The sequence below is a fragment of the Mesitornis unicolor genome, unplaced genomic scaffold (genome assembly GCF_000695765.1).
Source record: "Mesitornis unicolor isolate BGI_N332 unplaced genomic scaffold, ASM69576v1 scaffold6447, whole genome shotgun sequence".
NCBI lineage: Eukaryota > Metazoa > Chordata > Aves > Mesitornithiformes > Mesitornithidae > Mesitornis > Mesitornis unicolor.
Genome location: NW_010195621.1, coordinates 14,747 through 35,663, shown reverse-complemented (window position 1 = coordinate 35,663; position 20,917 = coordinate 14,747). Strand labels below are relative to the sequence as shown.

General features: G+C 38.9%; 1 protein-coding gene across 1 annotated transcript in view; it reads left to right on the top strand.

Annotated features, from left to right (window-relative positions):
* The window catches only part of LOC104543544 (macrophage mannose receptor 1-like), a 31,031-nt gene extending 10,240 nt beyond the window's left edge, over positions 1-20,791 (top strand). The window contains exons 11-30 of the mRNA XM_010188181.1: positions 1-8; positions 435-634; positions 1,000-1,121; positions 1,873-1,960; positions 4,070-4,214; positions 4,405-4,440; positions 4,529-4,698; positions 5,591-5,658; positions 6,704-6,804; positions 8,054-8,196; positions 9,393-9,507; positions 10,599-10,747; positions 12,222-12,324; positions 13,172-13,404; positions 15,016-15,181; positions 16,190-16,342; positions 16,613-16,729; positions 18,040-18,207; positions 20,085-20,126; positions 20,547-20,791. The exon at positions 1-8 is cut by the window's left edge and continues 159 nt beyond it. Coding sequence (XP_010186483.1) covers positions 1-8; positions 435-634; positions 1,000-1,121; positions 1,873-1,960; positions 4,070-4,214; positions 4,405-4,440; positions 4,529-4,698; positions 5,591-5,658; positions 6,704-6,804; positions 8,054-8,196; positions 9,393-9,507; positions 10,599-10,747; positions 12,222-12,324; positions 13,172-13,404; positions 15,016-15,181; positions 16,190-16,342; positions 16,613-16,729; positions 18,040-18,207; positions 20,085-20,126; positions 20,547-20,791 — 2,572 coding nt within the window. The remainder of the gene's footprint in view (positions 9-434; positions 635-999; positions 1,122-1,872; positions 1,961-4,069; positions 4,215-4,404; positions 4,441-4,528; positions 4,699-5,590; positions 5,659-6,703; positions 6,805-8,053; positions 8,197-9,392; positions 9,508-10,598; positions 10,748-12,221; positions 12,325-13,171; positions 13,405-15,015; positions 15,182-16,189; positions 16,343-16,612; positions 16,730-18,039; positions 18,208-20,084; positions 20,127-20,546) is intronic.
* Positions 20,792-20,917: the final 126 nt, after the last annotated feature.

Sequence of the window (20,917 nt, the reverse complement as noted above, 5' to 3'; positions counted from 1 at the left end):
AATGCCTGGTACGTGCTATGGGGGCAGTGAGTTTCTCCTCTGGGGATCTGAGAAGTGCAGGTTTGGAAGCTAAATAGTGGTTTTCAAACTCTGCTGGCATAAAGTGGCCAAAAAAACATTGCAGCTTTCTGTTTGTGCTAAAGGAATTAAACTGGAGATCACAGTAGCTCCTTCCAGTAGACCGCCTGGGACTACATGCGTCAGTTGGTGTCATTTACTCTTTGTTGTCTGATGGTTCTTATAGGTGATTCATAGTGTAATGCAAAAAGAATTTGATAAAATTTATTTATTATTTAATTGAGATGCAGGTGAGTTACTGTGAGCAATTGGCATCCAACCACAATGGGGACAGGTTACATTTAATTAAGTAGCATATGCTTTGAGAAGATGCATCTATTTATCAGTAAGGCTTAAAAATTTTATGTTTCATGAAGGAAGGGAGTCAGGTTGCGTGGCCATGATAACAGGAGCTTCCGCTGGATTATGGGATGTTTTGAACTGCGAAGAAACAAACATGTTTCTCTGCAAGCAGCTGGTGGAGGGAGTGACCCCTCCTCCTCCTCCGACGACGACTCCTCTCCCATCGTGCCCAGAGGGATGGCAATCCATTCCTCAGAGCAGCTTCTGTTTCAAAGTAGGTGTTTCATTTCTGAATGCAAACGCTTGCTGTTTCAAATAAGAATATCTTTCATGTATGCATGGGAGGTGGATTTCACCCTGCCCACCTGATCAGTAATCTGTGGTAACGTAACACGTCTCCAGCCATCCCCAGGTGGTGTGGCTGCAAAGTGCTGGGAAGTGCCATATGTAGGTTGAACTGAAGTTTGGAGTCACCAGGACTCTGAGATGACAGGAAAAGCAAAATTACGATAATCAAATTTGACAGATGGTTGCACAATTAAATAGCAAGTGATAAAACTAGAGACCAGGAGCCCAGAATTCTGTTTCTGTACTTCTGCAATATCCAGCACAATATTTAATTCTCCAATTTTTTAATAGATTTTTCAGGGAGGAAGGGAGAAAATGCAAACATGGTTTGGTGCAAGAGATTTTTGCAGAGCCATTGGAGGAGATCTGGCATGTATTCACAGTGAAGAAGAACAAAACCTAATAGCTGGCTTGTAAGTATCTACAGCGTCCATCGCTTAAATATGGGAAAGAAAAAACATTTTTTAAATTACCTTTCTCAAAGACATAAAGCCTTTCTGGTCATCAGTTTCTAGTTTGCAAATACAGTATATATCCTTGCAAAGTGGCAGAAGAAAATGGGTAGAAAGATGTGAACAACTCGGCAGGCTTCTGGGAAGGTGGTGCTATGTGTTGAAGTAGCTTGAACATACACAAAAATAAAAGAAGGCTCATACGAATTTATTTCAACTGAGTTTAGTTCAGAGATAAAACTGATGTTTTTAGCTAATTTGTAGTTGATCAGTAGATGAAATACTCTTGATTAAAGGAATAGTTTGTGCTGCTTTCCTTTCTTAGTTAAGGGGAAATATTGGGAGACTAAGGCAAGCCTGATATATCGATGTGCTTATACAAATGTTTAAATCAAGCCTATGAATACAAACAGATCTGAATTTGGATGCCTAAGCTACTTGGTGGAACCAAGAACTTAAAACATGCTTTTATTTAACTCAGTATTTGTGGACTCATGACACCTGTGATCTTTCCCGTGAAGCTCTGTGTTTCACTGCTTCCTGCCATCTGTAGTGTCAAGGTGTTTTTCCCTACTTGACGAGTGAATGATTACATTATATGACTGTCTCAAATGACATTTCAAGCATCAAAACACTAAGAATAATATAATGACATATATTCTCCTTCTCTGTTTCATACTGTATCTGGTTGTCTGTATTTGTAATCATTCAGAAACAGAGATTATAGCCACTTATCTTATTGGATGGGATTAAGTGCCTTGGACTCTGACAGCGGATTTACATGGAGTGATGGCTCACCAGTGAGTAAACAATTTAAACTTCCAGCTTTCTGTCTCATTTTCCATGTATATTTTGCAGACAGCACTCACAACTGCTATACAAGCTGTGAGTGACCTTAAGTCTTTACTATCCAGCTCCAGTCTAGGAATTAGTTTTTATCTTTTGATAGTTCATAGTTACAGATAACAGCATGCCATTTAGAGTAATGAAATAATACCAAAGGTGACGGAATATCTCTCCTGACCTAAGCAAATCTGGTTGTACTAACCTCTATATTCCATTTGTCATTTACTGTTAGAAATAATTTTGTATGTCTACACAAACTAGGCTTTATTGCCTTCACTATCTTACGTAGATCAAGATCTGCAGGGCTCAAGTCCATATGGCAGCACTTATGGATTGTCTCAGGTTGAAATGTCAGAGCAGGATAAGCAGCCCAGGTGTCAAAGGATGTTAATTAGGTACTTCTTTGGAATCATAGAATGGTTTTGGTTGGAAAAGATATTCAAGGTCATTGAGTCTAACCATTAATCCAGCCCTAGAAAGCCCACTACTAGACCATGTCCCTAAGCACATCTACTTGTCTTTTAAACACCTCCAGGGATGGTGACTCAACCACTTCCCTGGGCAGCCTGTTCAATGCTTGACAACCCTTTCAGTAATGAAATACTTTCTAATATCCAACCTAAACCTCCCCTGGCACAATTGAGGCCATTTCCCGTTGTCCTACCCCTAGCTAGCAAGGAGAAAAGATTGACACACACTTCACTACAACCTCTTTTCAGGTAGTTGTAGAGAGTGGTAAGGTCTCCCTTCAATCTCTTTTTCTTCATATTAAACAACCTCAGCTCCCTCAGATGTTCCTTGTAAGTCCTATGCTCCAGAAACTTCACCAGCTTTGTTGCCCTTTTCTGGACACACTCCAGCATCTCAACATCCCTCTTGTAGTGAGGGACTGAAAACGGAACATAGTATTCAAGGTGTAGCCTCACTAGTGCCCAGTCAACTGGGACCTCCACCAGTTAGCTAGAACTGCTGATAAATGATGGAAAGTGGCTTCATGAGCACTTTTGCCAGCTCCTTCAGGACCCTGGGGTGGATCCCATCTGGCCCCATAGACTTGTGTATATCTAAGTGGTGTAGCAGGTCACTAACCATCTCTTCATGGATTATGGGGGCTTCACTGTGCTTTCCATCCCTGTCTTCCCGCTCAGAGGACTGGGTACCCAGAGTACTGCTGGTTTTCCTACTAAAGACTGAGGCAAAGAAGGCATTAAGTACTTCATCCTTCTCCTCTTCCTTGGTTGCTGTGTTTCCCCCTGCATCCAATGAAGGGTGGAGATTCTTCTTAGTCCTCCTTTTGTTGCTAATTTATTTATAAACACATTTTTAATTGTCTTTAACAGCACTAGTCAGATTAAGTTCCAGCTGAGGTATGGTCCTTCTTTTCCCTGCACAGCCTCACAGCAACCTTGTACTTCTCCTGAGTTGCCTGCCCCTTCTTCCAAAGACCATAAACTCTCCTCTTTTTTTGGAGCTCCAGCCAAAATTCTCTGTTCAGCCAGGCCGGTCTTCTTTTTGACACATGGGGACGACCTGCTCTTATTCCTTTGAGAGTTCCTTCTTGATGAGTGTCCAGACTTCCTGGTCTCCTTTGCCCTTCAGAACGCCTCCGAAGGGACTCTGCCAACCACGTCCCTAAACAGGCCGAAGTCTGCCCACTGGAAGTCCAAGGTGGCAGTTCTGCTAATCCCCCTCCTTACTTCTCCAAGAATTGAAAACTGTATCACTTCATGATCACCGTGCCCAAGACAGCCTTCAGCCATCACATCCCCCATAAGAACTTGTCTGTTCACAACAGCAGGCCCAGCTGTCTTGAACTTGACAGGAGAACTTCATCTCTCCTGTTAAAACAGAAAGCAACCACTTCTTGGCTTACTAGCATGGCTTATAAATACACAGATGAATCATTATGATATGTGAGGGTCATGTCCTTCTCCTTAAGAGGTCAGGCATCAAGGCACAAGATGGACCATGAAATCAAATGAAGTACATTCTTCTTTAAGAGGTCAATATAAGACAATTGTTTCACTTTCAAAGGAAAATAGTAAGCTGTGTTTCCTCTACAGGTAAATTTTGATAAATGGTCAAGTGGAGAGCCAAACAATTATGATGGAAATGAAAAATGTGGTGTGTTTAATGGCTACAGTAATATGAACTGGAATGATTTATTTTGTGAGCATATGCAGGACTATATTTGCCAAATAAAAAAAGGTAAGATAACTTTCTTCCTTAAGCAACTTTCAGAGTCAGATAAGAACATCCTTTCCAGGTCAGATCACGCTATCTGCACATATTAGAGCCAGCTGTGCCATCAAGAACAATGAAACACTTAATACATTTTAATTTAAATAAAAACAGTTGCAAACTATATCATATACTCAGATATTTATTTACATTGCAGGAGCACTGCTGAAACCAGAGCCTACTTCCACATTCCGTAAGTCCTGCACTTCCAGTAACCAAAATAATTTAACATGTAATTATGTTAATTACTATTGCAGACTGCTTACTGTTTTACCTTACAGATTATGAATATATTGTTAGTGAAGATGATTGGATAATATACAATCACAAGGAATACTACTTCAGCAAGGACCCAATGCCTGTGGAAAAAGCCAGGGATTTTTGCAAGAAGAATGGTGGTGATCTTGCTGTCATTGAGAGTGAAAGTGAAAAAAATTTTCTTTGGAAATATGTAAGAAACATGTTTTACTTCAAAAATGCACTTTTCTGTCCTGAAATGAGGCACCTTCTTCAGCTGGCTTGTGAAATATTAGAAAGTCATCCCCAGCATTAAAATAATCAGTGCCACCATTCATGGGCTTATCTACTTAGGAGCTTTACTATAATAATTATTTTGATAAATTGCTACATGTAGGCAAATCCTCAGCTTCTTTTCGAGAATGTTCTTAGGGGGCAGCTTTCAAAAATCTTGCTCTTTTTAGCTGAACGCTACAGTTAGTGAGTGAGTTTTGTTTTCCAACTCATTTTCTTCACAGAATTCAAGAAAACCTTTTTTCCATTTCTTTAGTCAAAACATATTTCGAATTCTCAGTAAAAGGTTTAAGCCAGATTTTTTCCAATAGAAAGATAATAACCTGATGATTACATATTCTTTTGGAAATAGCTCCATACTATTAAAACCAGATATGATTCCATCTTTTTCTCCACAGGACTATCTACTAAACCCCACCATTTGCTTGCAGCCTTTTGGCAGATTCTCACTATGCTTTCTTAAAATTCTTAAAAATATTACTATATTTTATAGCCTGCTTGGGAGGTCATTGTTCTTAACATCCTTTTTGTTCCATTTCCTTTTTATCCCATTCTGTTTCGTTTTGTTTTGGTATTTTGTTTTGTTTTGTTTTGGGGGTTATTTGTTCATTTTTTGTTTGTTTGTTTTTAAGTTGAAATACTGGAAATTAGAGGAAATTTTTTCATTTTGCAGTTCAGGCACGTAATCCCAGCAACTCCCTGCACATTGCAATTGTACAACTGAAACTAAAGTGATTTTTGAGAGCTTTTTTTATTTTCTTTATAATCTGTTTTGTAACAGCTCATTAAAATTCTTCTGTTTTGTGCTTTAGACTTTCTATAAGGACCGAGGAAATGACTTTTACATTGGCTTAAGTGTAAGCCTTGATAAGACATTCCGGTAAGTAAAAACAAATTTAGTTTGTTGAACTCATATGAATATTTGGTGCTGCTGTCTGTTAGAGATTGTTGATGTTCAACAACTGACAAAACTTGTCTACAGTCATGTCTTGAAATAAGTTTTAAAATATGATTCTGATCCTCAGGGGAAAACTTATCTCATAATATCTATCTAAATATCTGAATTTCAATACCTATTACCTCCTCTTGTCACTCTGTGCTCTGCTCTTGTATTGGGAGGCTGAGATGTTCACCCACAGTCAGTGTGGTGTCATCCCCCTTTCCTTGTTAGATGAAAGATAAAATTGGTTGGAGGTTTCTAGGATGTTCTAGATGATATTTGCAGACATTACTGATTATTCAAACCCTCAGAGAAAAAGGACCCTCAAAACCTGCAGTGAGGCATCATGGTGGTTTTCAGATGTGAAATACCAATACAGGAGAGCCCTTGTCTGGAAGGTAATTTCCAGGTCGTTGTACTGTCAAAGCCCAGGTCAGGACAGATTCAGGGTACATGGAGTCTTTTTGAGACAAAATATGTGAGCCACCAAACTAGGAAATGATTGTTGCACAGCTGAAAGACATAACTGTATAATATTAAATATTTCCTTTGTTTAACAAAATAGTTCCCAGTGGTCCCCAGTATGTGGTTCAAGGCTCTCTCTTACCCTACAATATCTTACATTGTTGCTTTTGGACCCAGGATATTACTAAACTAGGCTTAGGTTTGTGATTCTGTACTCCAGGGAAAGCCAGATCTGGTGCTGCACTGGTTGGTTTCCTGTAGGCTGTTAATGCTCGGAGACCTAGAACCACCAGTTGATGTGATTATTTCTGACCTGGTCCAGGTCAACAAAGTAGGCAGTTGACATAAAGATATTTTTTACTAATCCCAACTGGAAGGTCATGTTTTTCTTTTACCTGAGAATGTGTTTGTAAGCTACGATATAGGAAATTAAAACACGAAGCTCTAACATGTCCTTTATGAAGAAGTATTAACTAATTCAACTAAGAATTGTTATTCCCTCAAAAATTACTTCTTTCAGATGGATGGATGGAACTCCAGTGAACTATGTTGCCTGGGCTCCAAATGAACCCAATTTTGCAAATAATGATGAAAACTGTGTGGTCATGTATACCCAAACAGGTGGGTGCTGTAAAAACATTCAGTCTGCATGGTCTGGTATAGGCTTGAGAGGACTGCATGTGCAAGGCTGTGTAAATACTGAGCAGGCTGATAGTTGATATAGTGCTTAAAAAACACAGAAAAATAAATCTTCTTGTCTTTTTTTCATTTATGCACTTTAAAAACTTCAACTTTATGTAGTTAGCATTGGATTACAACTGCAATTTGATTCCTAGCTCTGTCGGAAAATTTCAGCATGAATAGATGAGTAAAGCATCAGACCATCTGCACATAGAGTCAGTACTGTCTTTCCTCTAACCTCTGTCCTTTCCATGACTACCTCTCCAGGACATCAGCTGTCTGTTATCATTTGTGCAGTTCTTAAAAATCTAGGGCTTGGACACAGCTTTGATTATTACTAAACAATGCTGCACACTATTTTAATTAAAATAAATACAAATACCCTTTAATACAGAAAGCTGGAAGTAATTGTGCTTATACTAGCCAAGCACTTTGTCTTCTTTGGAGTGGTTAATCTTTTCCACTTTTCAACAATTGTAGTCTCCAAATCTGTTGCTGAGGTACTCTTCCTAGGCTGTTAGAGATCAATGGAAGTGAACACTTCTGTGTTCATGTCCTGTTCAACTCTGTCCTGTTTTGAAGATCTTCTTTAAGATGAGATGAATTATGCCCTTAACTTCACTGAATAATATTGAAAATATTTCCATTAAACATAAAGTGTGGCTTGCTCTCCTGTAGATAGTTACCTTGTAACTGTCTGCAGCTAATGAAATAAATACCATTTTCTTATTCATTCCTTTTCTGTAAAATGGGGATGATGATGTTAATGTTATATTCTTACATAACACTCCCGTAGGGAGAGAAGATACCTAGAGGACTACAAGACTGCAAGAAGCTTAGGCAGTAAGGTAACAAGAACCAAGTACCTCATATAGACAAAGCGATCCTAGAGATCTTACAGATTTTAGAGAGGTGAATTAAGCATTTGAACTAATATTCCCCTTTGGCAATGTTATGGTTTTGCAATATGGAAATATTTCTGTTCTCAGACAAAATAATCATATTTCGCTGGAAATCTGAATATTTCTAAGGAATATACATAAGACTTACTCATTGTTTATAAGGAAGAGAAATACAAAGACTGTAATCAGTTCTATTTCCTATGATAGATTTGCTTTAGGAAAGGACACTTTATATCTCAGTCTCAGTTGCATTTTGACTTTCTTTTGTTATTCTGATTTGCTTTCAGGTACATGGAATGATCTCAACTGTGGCAGCGTTGAGTTGTTCATCTGTGAAAGGCTTAACAGTACTGTTCGTCCAACTGTTGCTCCCACTTCACCACCACCAAAGGGTGGTTGTCCAGAAGATTGGCTCCTTTATGATAATAAGGTGTAGTATGAAATGTCAGTATATTGTATTTTTAAAAGAGCAGAATTAAAACCATCTTTGATTCTGTTTTTCAGTTGTAGCAGGGTTTTCAGTTATCACAAAATATGTTCTGATTGTGTATATTTAAAGACTCTAAAAATATGAAATAGAAATTATAGCCTCTATTGAGATCACAGCAGTTATGAGAGAGGTCATAAGCCATACAAGAAGAAAGCTTCATCTTATATTTTTGCTAGTGTTTAGTGTTGCCAAAGCTGGCTGAGCAACTTCTCTTGTGTGGAGCTGTTGTATGTTCTTATTTATTGTGCTGAGCTTATCTGGTTTTCATAAGCTGCCTGGACGATTCTTTAACCCTTGCCTATTATGCATTGGCTTCTAAGTCACTAAAGCACCCTTCCTTAAGAATATTTAGCAGGTTTTTTTCTATAGCCAAATACCTACTAAGGTTTCTAAATAATCCGTTTATAAGCTTCACCACACTTTATTATGTGAGATCCCTCTTAGCCATCTCCAAAGTTCAGGTTAAGAGAGTATATGTGTTTAAAATTCATCCATGCCATCAACAAAGCTATAAAAGCTATAAAACAACAGTATATACTATTGAGAATACACCTAGAAATGAAGATAAACTGTAATTACATTGACTCTTGTAGCTCCATCTTTTTTCCTTTTGGCTAAGTCAAAATATGATTTCAAATTGGTAAAGCTTCTTTGAGATACATTGGCTACTCTCTCCTCTTTCTTTTGCTCTCTCACTCATGAGGAAGAATCACATACTCAGAGTTGGTTCCTTTTCATGGTGCTCTGTCAAGCCAAAATGTCTCTCTCTTCCTTACCTCCTGCAAAAGGAGCTTCCAAAGGCAACTTCTTTGACTCCCCTCCAAGTGTTCAGACACCACTTCTCACTGTCATGAAACTACCTCCCTTTTGCCCAACTTTTCCCCCAAATCGCCCAACTATAACTTTTCAGTTACATGCTTTAATTAGCACACCTAGGTTGCTTGACTCTGACAAAGCTGTCTAGTGACGCCTTGGTTAAATCTCAAATCATATTACAAGAAATGATAAATTCATGGTTTTCTTTGTAAATGACAGAATCATTCTCTTTCTGTGACTATCCTGTAGGAACCAAACTTGGTATGGCAAACAGGGCAAATACTATCCAGTTATCAATTTGGAACACTTCTGTTTTTCAGTGTTTCAAAGTATTTGGCCTTGATGAAAATGACACATTGACGTGGCACGCTGCGAGGAACAACTGTATTGATTTTGGTGGAAACCTGGCTACTATATCAAAAAAGGAAACACAAGGTATAAAGTACCAATGTTTTGAGACTGGATGAGCATCAAGTAATTCCTGATAAACAGATCAAAACAGATGTTATAGGTTCTGTGATATATGCTACTATTTGTGCCATATTAATATCAAGTTAGGTTGAATGAGAGATTGCACATTTGGAAAAATGTCTCACAAAACTTTAAAATCATAACTTTGGGGATAAAATAGGACCTACAAAGGAATTAATATTGTTCAGATATTAAGATTTTTGTATTAGGGGCTTGTCCATATTTTTTTTTTAATGCACAAGTAAAAATAGCACACAATTTCCAACACAAATCTCTGCACACCTAGCTGCTGAGCCAAATGCTGTGGGTATCGGTAGAGAACACATCTTCAGGCAGCAGAAAGCCCCAGCACCGGAATCCCAATTTTCCCCTGACCCCCTTGTTTTGCTGGACCTCAGCCTGCTGGTCTTGCTGCTCGACATGTTACACCTTTTTTTTTTTAATTGGGATCTCACACTTACTCAGGAAATTTAATACTTCAGGTCTCCTGAGGGCTGCACATGGGCCAACTCCTAACTCACCTCATCAGTGCTTGTGGTTTATGCTTTTTTCTACAGCAGAGGAAGGACAGTTTCTTAGCGGAAGATCAGTCTAGGCAGAAGCTAAGGGAAACAGCAGCTGGCCTTCCAACAAGCTGTTGTCTCAGTACATTCATATTTGGTTATTAGTTAGCAAAGAAAAAAAGGTTGTGCACAGTCTGTTGCCTCATTTTCTATGTGCCAAAGTGTAGAGTACTCATGTTAATTTCTGTAATGCCATTAAGATGCTTTCCTTGCTTCCTCAAATGTTCAGCAGAGGGTACACATAAATTCCTTAAAAAATGTTGAAAACAATTATATGTATAAAAATAAGCCCGTTCTGAGTTTGTAAATACTTTTTCTGATTTTAACACCAGATGAGTATGCATTCTTTTTTTTTTTTTGCTGTAAGATTACCACCTTAATAAAGAGAAAACTGAAACTAACCATCCTGGTTCCAGGCACTCTGGAGTCTGCGCTGTTGGGGAAAGTTGCATTCTGTTTCTCTCCTTGTACAATTTTTGTTTTTCCCATAAGCTTTCCTCATGCCCCTCTTGAAAAATGCTGTGACTGATGCTTGGATTGGACTGAATGACATAAATCAAGAGCACACATACTTATGGACAGACGGAAGCCCAGTTTACTACACAAATTGGGCCAAAGGTTCCCGCAGTTATTACAGTAAGGTAAACATTAATTTGTGTTTATCACTTCGGCATTATAACTTTGGTAGATGAATATAATGCATGTAGTTACAACTGTATTTTCTATAAAGTTTATTTTATGAAGATATTTAGTAATTTTGTTGCTTTTAAAAGCAGTGTAATCATGTAGAGGTCTACCTTCACAAATTTTTTTCATTTTTTGTGTTTTGTCATGGTTCTGTATGAATCTAGACAGAAGTTTGGAAACATCATGCAAAACTGAGACAAGTGAGCAAATTCCCTCACTTTATCATGATTGATCAGGAGATTCAAATAAACCATAGCATAGCAGTAACTTTATAGTTTAGGAAACAGTGAATGTTGTTTGGCCTTGATGAAAATACTCAGGTAACTGCATATATTTACTTTTCTTGGTGCAAAGCTTATTAAGGAGACGGAGTCTTCTTTTCTCAATTCTGTCTTCTCTCTCTAATCTTCCTTTTAAAAGATCTCTTCTGGGTGCTTTGAAACTTTCAGCACTGTTATACCACTTTGTGTTTAATTGCAAGACAAAACTCAGTTATTCACTGCTTGTAAAATGGCTAATGTAAAATACTGCTCAATAGTGCTATTTCTATACCCCTGTGCTAGCTTTACCAAGTTTCTCTCTTTTTCATAACAAAATTGCTTTGAGTTCAGCTAAAACGGGAAAAGGTTCTGTGAGGTCCAACCTTTGACATCCAGACTAGAGCTGGGTTTTGGGATCTCCAGGACTTCCTCATCTCACATAGGTGTATGCTTTCTGCAGAAGGCTGTGCCCATTTCCCTGCACTAATGGCTCCACATACAACTACCTTCACTTGTAGCATAACCTCATGCCACCTCCAAACAGCCTCAGCTGCTGCCTTCTGCTGCAGAAAGTCAAGCAGCAGCTTCTCATGCTGTGGGAGGAAAAGAAGGAAGGAACACAAATTCCAGTGGAAAGGATCTGGGAAGTGTCCCTCACAAAAGGCTGTTTCTGTTTGCTGTCATTACATTACCGCACTGTGGTGACAACTTTGGTTCCTAGTGCTGAATTGAGGCAGCAAGAGGATTTCAGCTCTCCAGGGAAGCTACAGTGCTGAGAAGAGTTTCCCATAACCTCCAGGAGACAAAAACAGTGCTGAAATATCCTGTGGGCCAGACCTAGCACACGCATGTCTACCTGCAGGCGCACACCCCCGTATCTATGCATGCATAGAGGTAATACACATACAGATATTACCAGATGTTTCCTCCTGCCCTTGTGCTGTGTTTTGCAACTCCCTCCATCAAACTACAAACTTTCATAGGGCTAAGTAAATGCTTATTATCATACTACTGCTTCTGACCATTGTTTGTATGATTTTATATATATGACCATATTATTCATCCATTGTGTGCCTGCGTGTGGTAGGTGAGTCTGAATATGCCGCAGGACTGCGAATGTTTCCTACCCAACCACATCTTTTTCTTGTTAATCTCATTTCCCCTGCAGGATGACTGTGTCTTTTTGATGAAAGATCCTATTGAACAGGCAGGGAAATGGAAAGATGAAGTATGTACAACAAGCAAAAGTTACATATGCCAGAAAAACTCTGGTGAGTTTTCTTTCATAATTTTCTAGTACAGCTGATGTATTATGCTTATGTCAAACTGGTGTTAAAAGTGACTTTCCCATATTTTCAACCCTATTTTCCATATTGTCAACCCTATTTTAACTGAAATTAATCTGACAGTATCATATGCACTATGGACCATTTTAACAAAATAAGCACACATTTTGTTTTTTGGAGAAAAACCTTTTAACCTTTCCTATTTTAAGGACTAAACCAGTGGAAAGAAAAATCTATGTATCATGTGTTTTACTGCTTTTGGCAATCAGGTGGGAGAGAGAGAGAACAGTGCTTTGTCTTTGTATGGGTAAATTCTTCAAAACTGAAATTCTAGTGTTATACTTAAAAACACTGCAACTTCTTTATTTTGAAAACCTGCCCTGCTTAATTTCCTTTACAGCCTTATTCAGACAAATTCAGTAGCAGCAGCCATATCCCTCTGCATGCTTTAAGTGTGCTTACCACACCCTGTTCCTTGTCAGAAGTACAACAAATGCCAATATCTAATGGAAAAAGTGGGGGGATTGTCCCTGTAATGCCCTATACAGTTACAGTACACTTTGGGAAGGTCTAGATCTTGCAGGATACATTGCTGGAGTTGATACAGTTATTTATGCTAAAAGGTCATTCTGACAAGGATTAGAAAATTTTGTCATAGAACATGAAAACATAGTTTTCATGACTGCAGCGATTGTTGAGATGCATCTTAACTTGGTATTCCAGCCTCTCTTAATTACTTGAGTACAGTAATACACCAGATTTTCTCTCAGTGGTCTATGTCTAGCCATTATGAAACATTTGACTTTTCTTTTCATTTGTTTTCTCCTTACAGACCCCAAACTGCAAAGCTCTCAACCCATAGTTCCACTGTTTGGATTTAACAAATATGGTGATGACCGCTATGCGGTCATAAACTACAAAATGAGCTGGGAAGAAGCACAGAAAAACTGCAGAGAACAATTCGCAGAACTTGCCAGTGTTTTAGATCCTTACGCTGACTCTTACCTGTGGTTACAAACATTAAAACATGGGGAGCCTGCATGGATTGGTCTTACCAGCAACACTGTGAGTTCCTCAGATGCTTGTGACAGTCATACCCTAGATCAGCATAGACCAGCCATGTTTCTTGCTCAGAGGTTGACAGGATCCACTGCTATGGGTACTCCCATGTGTGCTGTCACTCAGATCCATGAAGGTGTGGCAGACATCAAAATCTTGCTGAGTTACCAAACTTCCCTCTGCTCCAGGGGTTTTACACATCTGAAAGTTTGGCTATAATGTAAGTAAGAACTGTCACTGTCACAGCCCACATTTCAAAGGCTGCCAAAGGTGCAGCTGCAGTAGACGGTGGCTTCAGCGGTAGAAGTGACTATGAAGTTTCCACTTCCTACACCATGGTCTACCACACATTGCTATGGGGGAGCACTGCCGTTTCTGAAGACACACTGTGGAGTGCTCACCACAGAAACAAGTTAGGTTAAAAATAGTTCTTTCTTTGTAAGGTTATTTTAAGCCTTGCTTTATTTTACAGCCTAGCATTACAAGAACTTGTGCTGGGCAATAGGGGAAATGGGAAGGTGCGGTGTAGAGGTGAGAGCAGGCCTCTGGCAATAAAGACGCATTTAGCCTGGTTTTTTGGAGCTGAAGCCAGTGCCTTGTGAAAAACTGCCAACAGACTCAGTCAGTGAAGAGTGGAAAGGTCTGACAGGGGAAGCATCTATTAAAGGCATGTAAAAAGAACATGAAAAAAGCTGATGCAGCTGGATAGTGAGGAAATCAAGAGAAGAGAGATAAAGCCAGAGCTTTGTGGGTCATGGGACTGAGGGAGGGCACAGGTGCTGAGGTAAAAGGAACCAGAGCCACACTTCAGTGAAAGCAGGCACTGGAAAACCAGGACTAGACAGGAATCTGGGATGAAACATGGCCAAGGGCTTCAAAGAAAAAAAGAACATGAAAGGAACTGGCACAAAGAACTGGATGGGAACCTGCCTCCAAAGATCACAGGAAGAAAGGGCTAGGGCTGCATGGGACACAGTAATAGGAGCCATGGCTGTGACTAATGTTGGTCATTCTTTGCAAATAGTGGTGAAACCCGCTGAAAAAATACAAGTTCTGCTTGTCTTTAGTAGCTGGTCCTTGCAAGAGCTAGAAGACTACTACAGGCCCTGTCAGCATGACTGGTAGAGATCTGTGGTGTGTGCCCCATGAAAAAGTCCTCAGCATTGTACTCCTCTGCAGTGGAACTTCTGTTTGTTCTATTTGCTCTCTAAATATATAGAAAAGCCTGTGCTAGAGGAATACTAACAACAGTTGCTCTGCAATCTTTATCTGATCTGTGCATACATGTGGACTCCTTTGATACAATCTACAACTGTATATTCACATTTGTTAAGGCAAGGCCCATTGCCCATCTACTGTATAAGGTGGATGGTGTGAATTGAATAATGCAGGTTGCACAATAAATGGACATCTTCAGGACCACTCCCCTTGCTGCTATGGAGAATGGAAGTCTAGGTTGAACTGTTGTGTATTCATGATAGAGGATGAATTAATTTTGTGTGAGAAACTGTGATTCTGATATTTCCTAACTTTCACATACCTGCAAATGCAATCTTAATGTTCTTTCAATGTAATTATTGTATGTGACACATAATCTTTATTATAAATTGATTTTAGACTCATGGCCATTATATATGGTCAGATAAAAGACGAAGCAGGTATCTTAACTGGGCCAGTGGAGAACCAAATAAGAACATAGCCTGTGTCTATTTAGACTTGGATGGATTTTGGAAGACAGCATCTTGCAATGAGACATTTTTATCAATCTGTAAACAATCCGATGGTAAGTTGTGAATGGGAAAAATGTAATTAGGGAGACTGGAATTTAAATTTATGGCTTTATTTGAATTTAGCTTTTCCACATATGCGAAAATTGTGATAGATGGTGTATGCCTTGTGATAAACTATTGCTTTTGTAAAGGAAGAGCTCCCAGATCCAGTCTGTCTTCAGTGATTTCCAGACAGTTCATTTCACAGGCCAGACAACACACGCATGTCACAAAGACAACTGCAACATTTCATGCCACAAGCAATAGATTTTTTCTGCATCCTTGTTTATAAGGAGATGCAGATTTGATCAAATTTTGCCTAACTATAAATATACTAATGATGTATGTTTCCATTTAAAAGTGTCTTTTGCAATACTGGGAGCTAAGGAACTTCTGTCAGTGCAGCAGCCAATTTGACTAATTTATAATTGTTAGAAGTGTAAGATACTGGGAAGCTTCTACTGAGATACTTTGAGCCTCAAATATTGCACCTAATTTTCAAACACATTTTAAATTATATATGAAATTTATATTTGCAACATACTTCACAGCAAATTTTATATTCATTTCAGCTCTGCTTTGGGTTTAATCAGGTGATGCAATAGGCTTCTAATTCTACTTTTAGGATGTATGTACAAGGGCAGGTACAGACAACTTCTCTTACTGACTTTGACACAAATTTCTGGACACAAGTCACTGGCTTGCGGTGGTGGTATTGAGATTCTTCATGTATACTGACTTGTTCCTCATTCTTTTTCACAAGTTTCAAGTAAAAATTGCTGTGCTGATAACACATGCAGTGAAACTGGTACAAGCCTTCATTAGCAGATTGGAGAACCAGCTCCAGTCAGTGTAGTTTATTACAACTTTACCATGATTAGTTCAGTCTTTTATCATTAGTTAAGTCTATGGGATATTTTGCTGGAATCACTGTCATAATGGTAGGGCTAATGTGTGGTGCAGGAGTACATGTTTCCCTTGCCTTTTAAGACTCCACTGAGACCTATGTGTCTCCTTAATAGAGTTAATCCCTACTGAGCCACCACAGCTTCCTGGAAAGTGTCCTGAACCAAAACGTGGCAGATCTTGGATTCCCTTCCGTGGTCATTGCTACTATGTTCACACTGCTTCTGAGGAAAGCTGGCCTGATGCTTCCATGACGTGTATTCAAATGGGTATGCGCCTTTTTTCTTTAAGATATTTTACAGGTTGTTTCTGCATTTTTTTCAATCCAGCACCAAGAGATAATACATACATAGAATCATAGAATGTACTCTGTGTGTGTATGTATATCAGTTATAAGCTACAGCTAATTTAAATTTATCAAACTTTTCTACTATATGAAAAAGCTGATCACAAAACTTGTCATGGCTGTTTACTGAAATAACTAATTTCTAATGGAAAATTTTGCTGAAATTGTATGTAATATTTAATTGATATTTTAGGTGCTTCCCTGGTTTCCATAGAAGATTCAGCTGAGATGAACTTTCTCTTATTTTATTTGTCTCCACTCGCAAGTGACTTCAGAAAGATTTGGATAGGATTGTTTCAAAATATTGATGGTAATTATTTCACAATGTATACTGAGACACATATAAATACAAAATAAACAGAGTGAACACTAACTAATGCTAACATACTAAATACAAATATACTAAATATAAAATTAATAATCAAAAAGAAATCAACTGTTAAAAGCTTAATAGCTTTTCTGCTAAAATACTGAAAACATAAATCACCAAGATATCGATGTTTTTCATATCTTCATTGTAATTAGAGTATATTTCAGTCTGTAAAAGGTTCTAGCTTAGCACTGCAGTAGTTGATTAAAATGTTTCCTGCCACCTTTTTTTAATCAAGTTACTTGACATTTAACCAGTGTTAATCTTTTAAGAAGCATATTGTCTTGTGATTAAAAGCTGAGGCTGCCTTAAATAGAAATTTATTTCTAAACAACATATGGGATAGCAGTCACATGAGCTGCCTAGCAACATTTCTTAATCTAAATTTCAGGGGTTTTTCTTAGATTTTGGTGGAAATTTTTAGTTTCTTCCAAAAATATTTGAGCTTTTTTTTAATTGCAAATTTGATCCTGTTTTCTATATCATTGTGATTCTGAAGCCTGTTTTTCATGGCAGACTTTAAGGCTACAGCTCCAGAAGGAGTCTAAACTGGGGTACAATGAGTGGCATTGGCTGCCCAGTGCACCACACTGCCACATTGCTACATGCAGTGCAAGCAGAGGCAAGGGGAAAGTGCAGCTGCAAATGGGGGGAAGAAGGGGGTGGCATTGAGGCTGTTGTGAGTTATATCAGGATATGCTGCCATGAAAGCACACCCTGAGGGAGCAGAGATGGCAATTATTCCTACTTGATGGGCCTCTGAATGAGATGAGCAGGGAGTTATTATTAAAGACAGCTGATACAGTCTGCTAAGATAATTGATTCATCCAGCTCTAATAAAACAACTATTTGCTGATATTGGATACATGCATAAAGAAAATCTCCTGAGTTATCTAGATCCTTGAACTGCAGAGTGTGGCTCACACAGGTGCTTTGCTTTTCTTAAGGCTCCCAGGTACAAGTGAGTTCTGGGCACAGGCTTCAGCTAAAAGTCCTCTGTCAGCCTGGGCACGTCTTCCTTACATTACTGACAGCCATGGCCCTGAAAGATACTGGAGTTAACGTCTACGAGCATTTATATTTGGTACACTCCCATCTGAACATCTCTGTCTGTTAGAAGAGAGAAAAATGAGTGCTCTGTGGTGCTAATTTAATCAACTAATAAATTCCATATCCAATGTCATTGTGCCTTGTAGACTAGAAATGATTCCCCACTTCATTCACTCACTAGTTAATACTTTTAATTTTAGGGGAATGGATATGGGCAGACAGAAGCACAGTAGAATTTGTCAACTGGGAAAAAGGAGAGCCTACCGTATTATTTGATGAACACTGTGTTGATATGGATGTCTCAAGTGGAACCTGGAGGAACTACTACTGCTCTGTTGACCAGAATTTTATTTGCAAAATTCCAAAAAGTAAGTTCTGAATTTCTGTGCACTGGGTTATTTTAGAAGTCGTGGTTAATATACATTAAACCAAACTGCTTGTATACCAGGTACCCTTTATGCATTGATGCTGATGCATGTGGATCTGGATCCAAGCCAAGCATAATTTCTATTAAGGACAATTACAAATAGTGTTGGAGAAGAACCTGAGCCACTGTTTCCTCCTCAGTTTAAAAGCATTGATTCCCTGGCATTTGGTGGACCCTGGGAGAGGGGAGAGCACACCAACTGGTGAAACTGCAAAGAAAATTCATGGTCATTATAGTCAGAGTGCAAGGGGCAGTAGATGGTTAGTAGATGACTAAAGTAGTGCTGAGAAGGAAGGCAGGTGCTTTCTTCATAGCTAAGCTGAGGGGCAACAGTGCAAAGTCACTGAACTTCTGCAGAAGGAAGGTGAGTGCTGCTGGTGGCATCAGTACCAGTGAAACGTGCTGGGATCTGCTGGACAACCAAGCACAAAGCAAATGAGAGTGGGCAGTGGGGCCCAATCAATTTCTTGCTGACACAAGCATAGGGAGACATGCTAAGACAACCAAACAGCATAGTACATTTCATTTTTAATGCTTACTTGCGGCTCTGTGGTTTTTTGGTTGTCAACCCATGCAAAATCTGACCGTGTCACATGCTGGGGTGAGTCCCTCTTGTGTGCACAGCAGTGTTGAGTAAAGCATGAAGGATATAAATCTGCACATACGCAGCTAGTGTGAGTCACCATATATACATAGCTTCAGCTGTATTTGCACTCATCAGTGGGGAGACAGTTTCAAACAGGCCAGATTAGCCATTGGCAAACAGATCCACTGCACAAATGTAATAGACACAACGTGGAACCTATTGAGTTTCTGGCTTGTGGATCTCCACATGCTGGCAGATTGGCAATGGAGTCATCCACGAGCTTTGCAAGGCCCAGCCAGTCCTGCAAGCAATTAATTGAATCACACTCCCCAAGCCATGGAAGGAGCAAAGGAAGCTGCCTAAAAATACAGCTTAAATGCTTTAAAGTACAAATGTGCTTTTCACTTTGGTAAGTGTAAAAAAATGACTTCTTCAGTGTTAAGCCCTACACTGTGAAGTGTCTCCCCTACCAAAAAAGAAGTGGTCAAGGAAATAAATAGTGAGACAATGGTTGGGTTTTTTTACAAGTATTTTTAACAGGAGTATTTGATGGATTGAGCCTGAATTGTCAGGGAAAAGGTTTTAATGTATTTTTCATCTCCATATATTGTGTTCAGCCCTGGGGGCCCCAGCATAGGAAAGACATGGACCTACTTGAGCGGGTCCAGAGGAGGGTCATGAAGATGATCAGGGGATTGGAGCATCTCCTTTATGAGGACAGGCTGTGAGTTGGGGTTGTTCAGCCTTGAGAAAAGAAGGCTCTGGGGAGACCTTATAGCAGACTTCCAGTACTTAAAGGAGGCCTACAGGAAAGATGGAGAGGGACTCTTTATCAGGGAGTGTAGTGATAGGATGAGGGGTAACAGTTTTAAACTAAAAGAGGGTAGATTTAGATTAGATATTAGGAAGAAATTCTTCACTATGAGAGTGGTGAGACACTGGGACAGGTCACTCAGAGAAGCTGTGGATGCCCCCACTGTGGAAGGGTTCAAGGCCAGGTTGGAAAGGGCTTTGAGCAACCTGGTCTAGCAGGGGATGTCCCTGTCCATGGCAGGGGGATTGGACTGGATGAGCTTTAAAGTCCCTTCCAACCTAAATGATTCTATGATTCTATGGTAATTTAAAATGTGATACAAATGTAGAGGAAAAATTATGTATGCAGTATTTATTTTATCTTTGAATGGTTGCTTGCAAACTGTGTATTATATATATATATATATTTTAAATTTTAGTTATTGAAGTTGAGACAACCCATGACTCACCTGTCAATAAAGGTAAGTTGATTTCTTACAAGCACATTAAACAGAAATTTCAATAAATTTGTAGACATTTATTATTTATAAATAAAATTGCCTCCAGAAAAGTTTCATTTAAATATCCATTTAATGGTCACTGATGATTTTCTTTTAAATCTGTTTGAAAAGAGAGAGTTCTCTCAAACTGGATGTCTTATCGATTTTTTTTTTCCTGTTTGAATGGTATACTGTGGTATAACATAATGCTCCTTTTGAAAGGAATACAGGAGACATTGAGCCAAATTTTGCATTGTCCATCCAGTTCATGCATCAAGTTTAACTGCTGTTATGGTTATGCAGTACTTTTACAGTTCAGTTGGTTTACTTTGGGAGATGTTTGTTGTATGCAATAGCAGTCTCTGACAATTTGTGGTAATTGTTTTGTTTTGTCTTTCACAGCATCGAAAAATGAAGCTGCTGCTTCATCTGCAAATACCTTAGGTGGGATGATTGTGATACTTATCTTTCTTCTGCTAACAGGAACTAGCCTTATACTCTATTTCTTCTATAAAAAAAGACGTGATCGGCAAACAATTAGTGCCAGTTTTGACAATGCTATATACTGTGGGGATGCTGACCCTGGAACTCATGAATCAAATTGTCTTGTGACCAATATTGAACAAAATGAGCAGGCAACAGTTTAATAAACGGTAATCTTGGGCCTGATTTTGAAAGGAATAAGGTGCTGGAATACAAGAATTCTTAAGGCAAATTATTTTCTCCCATGGAAATTCTAGTCAGATTTGCACAGGATGCTTCTTGCTTTCTGT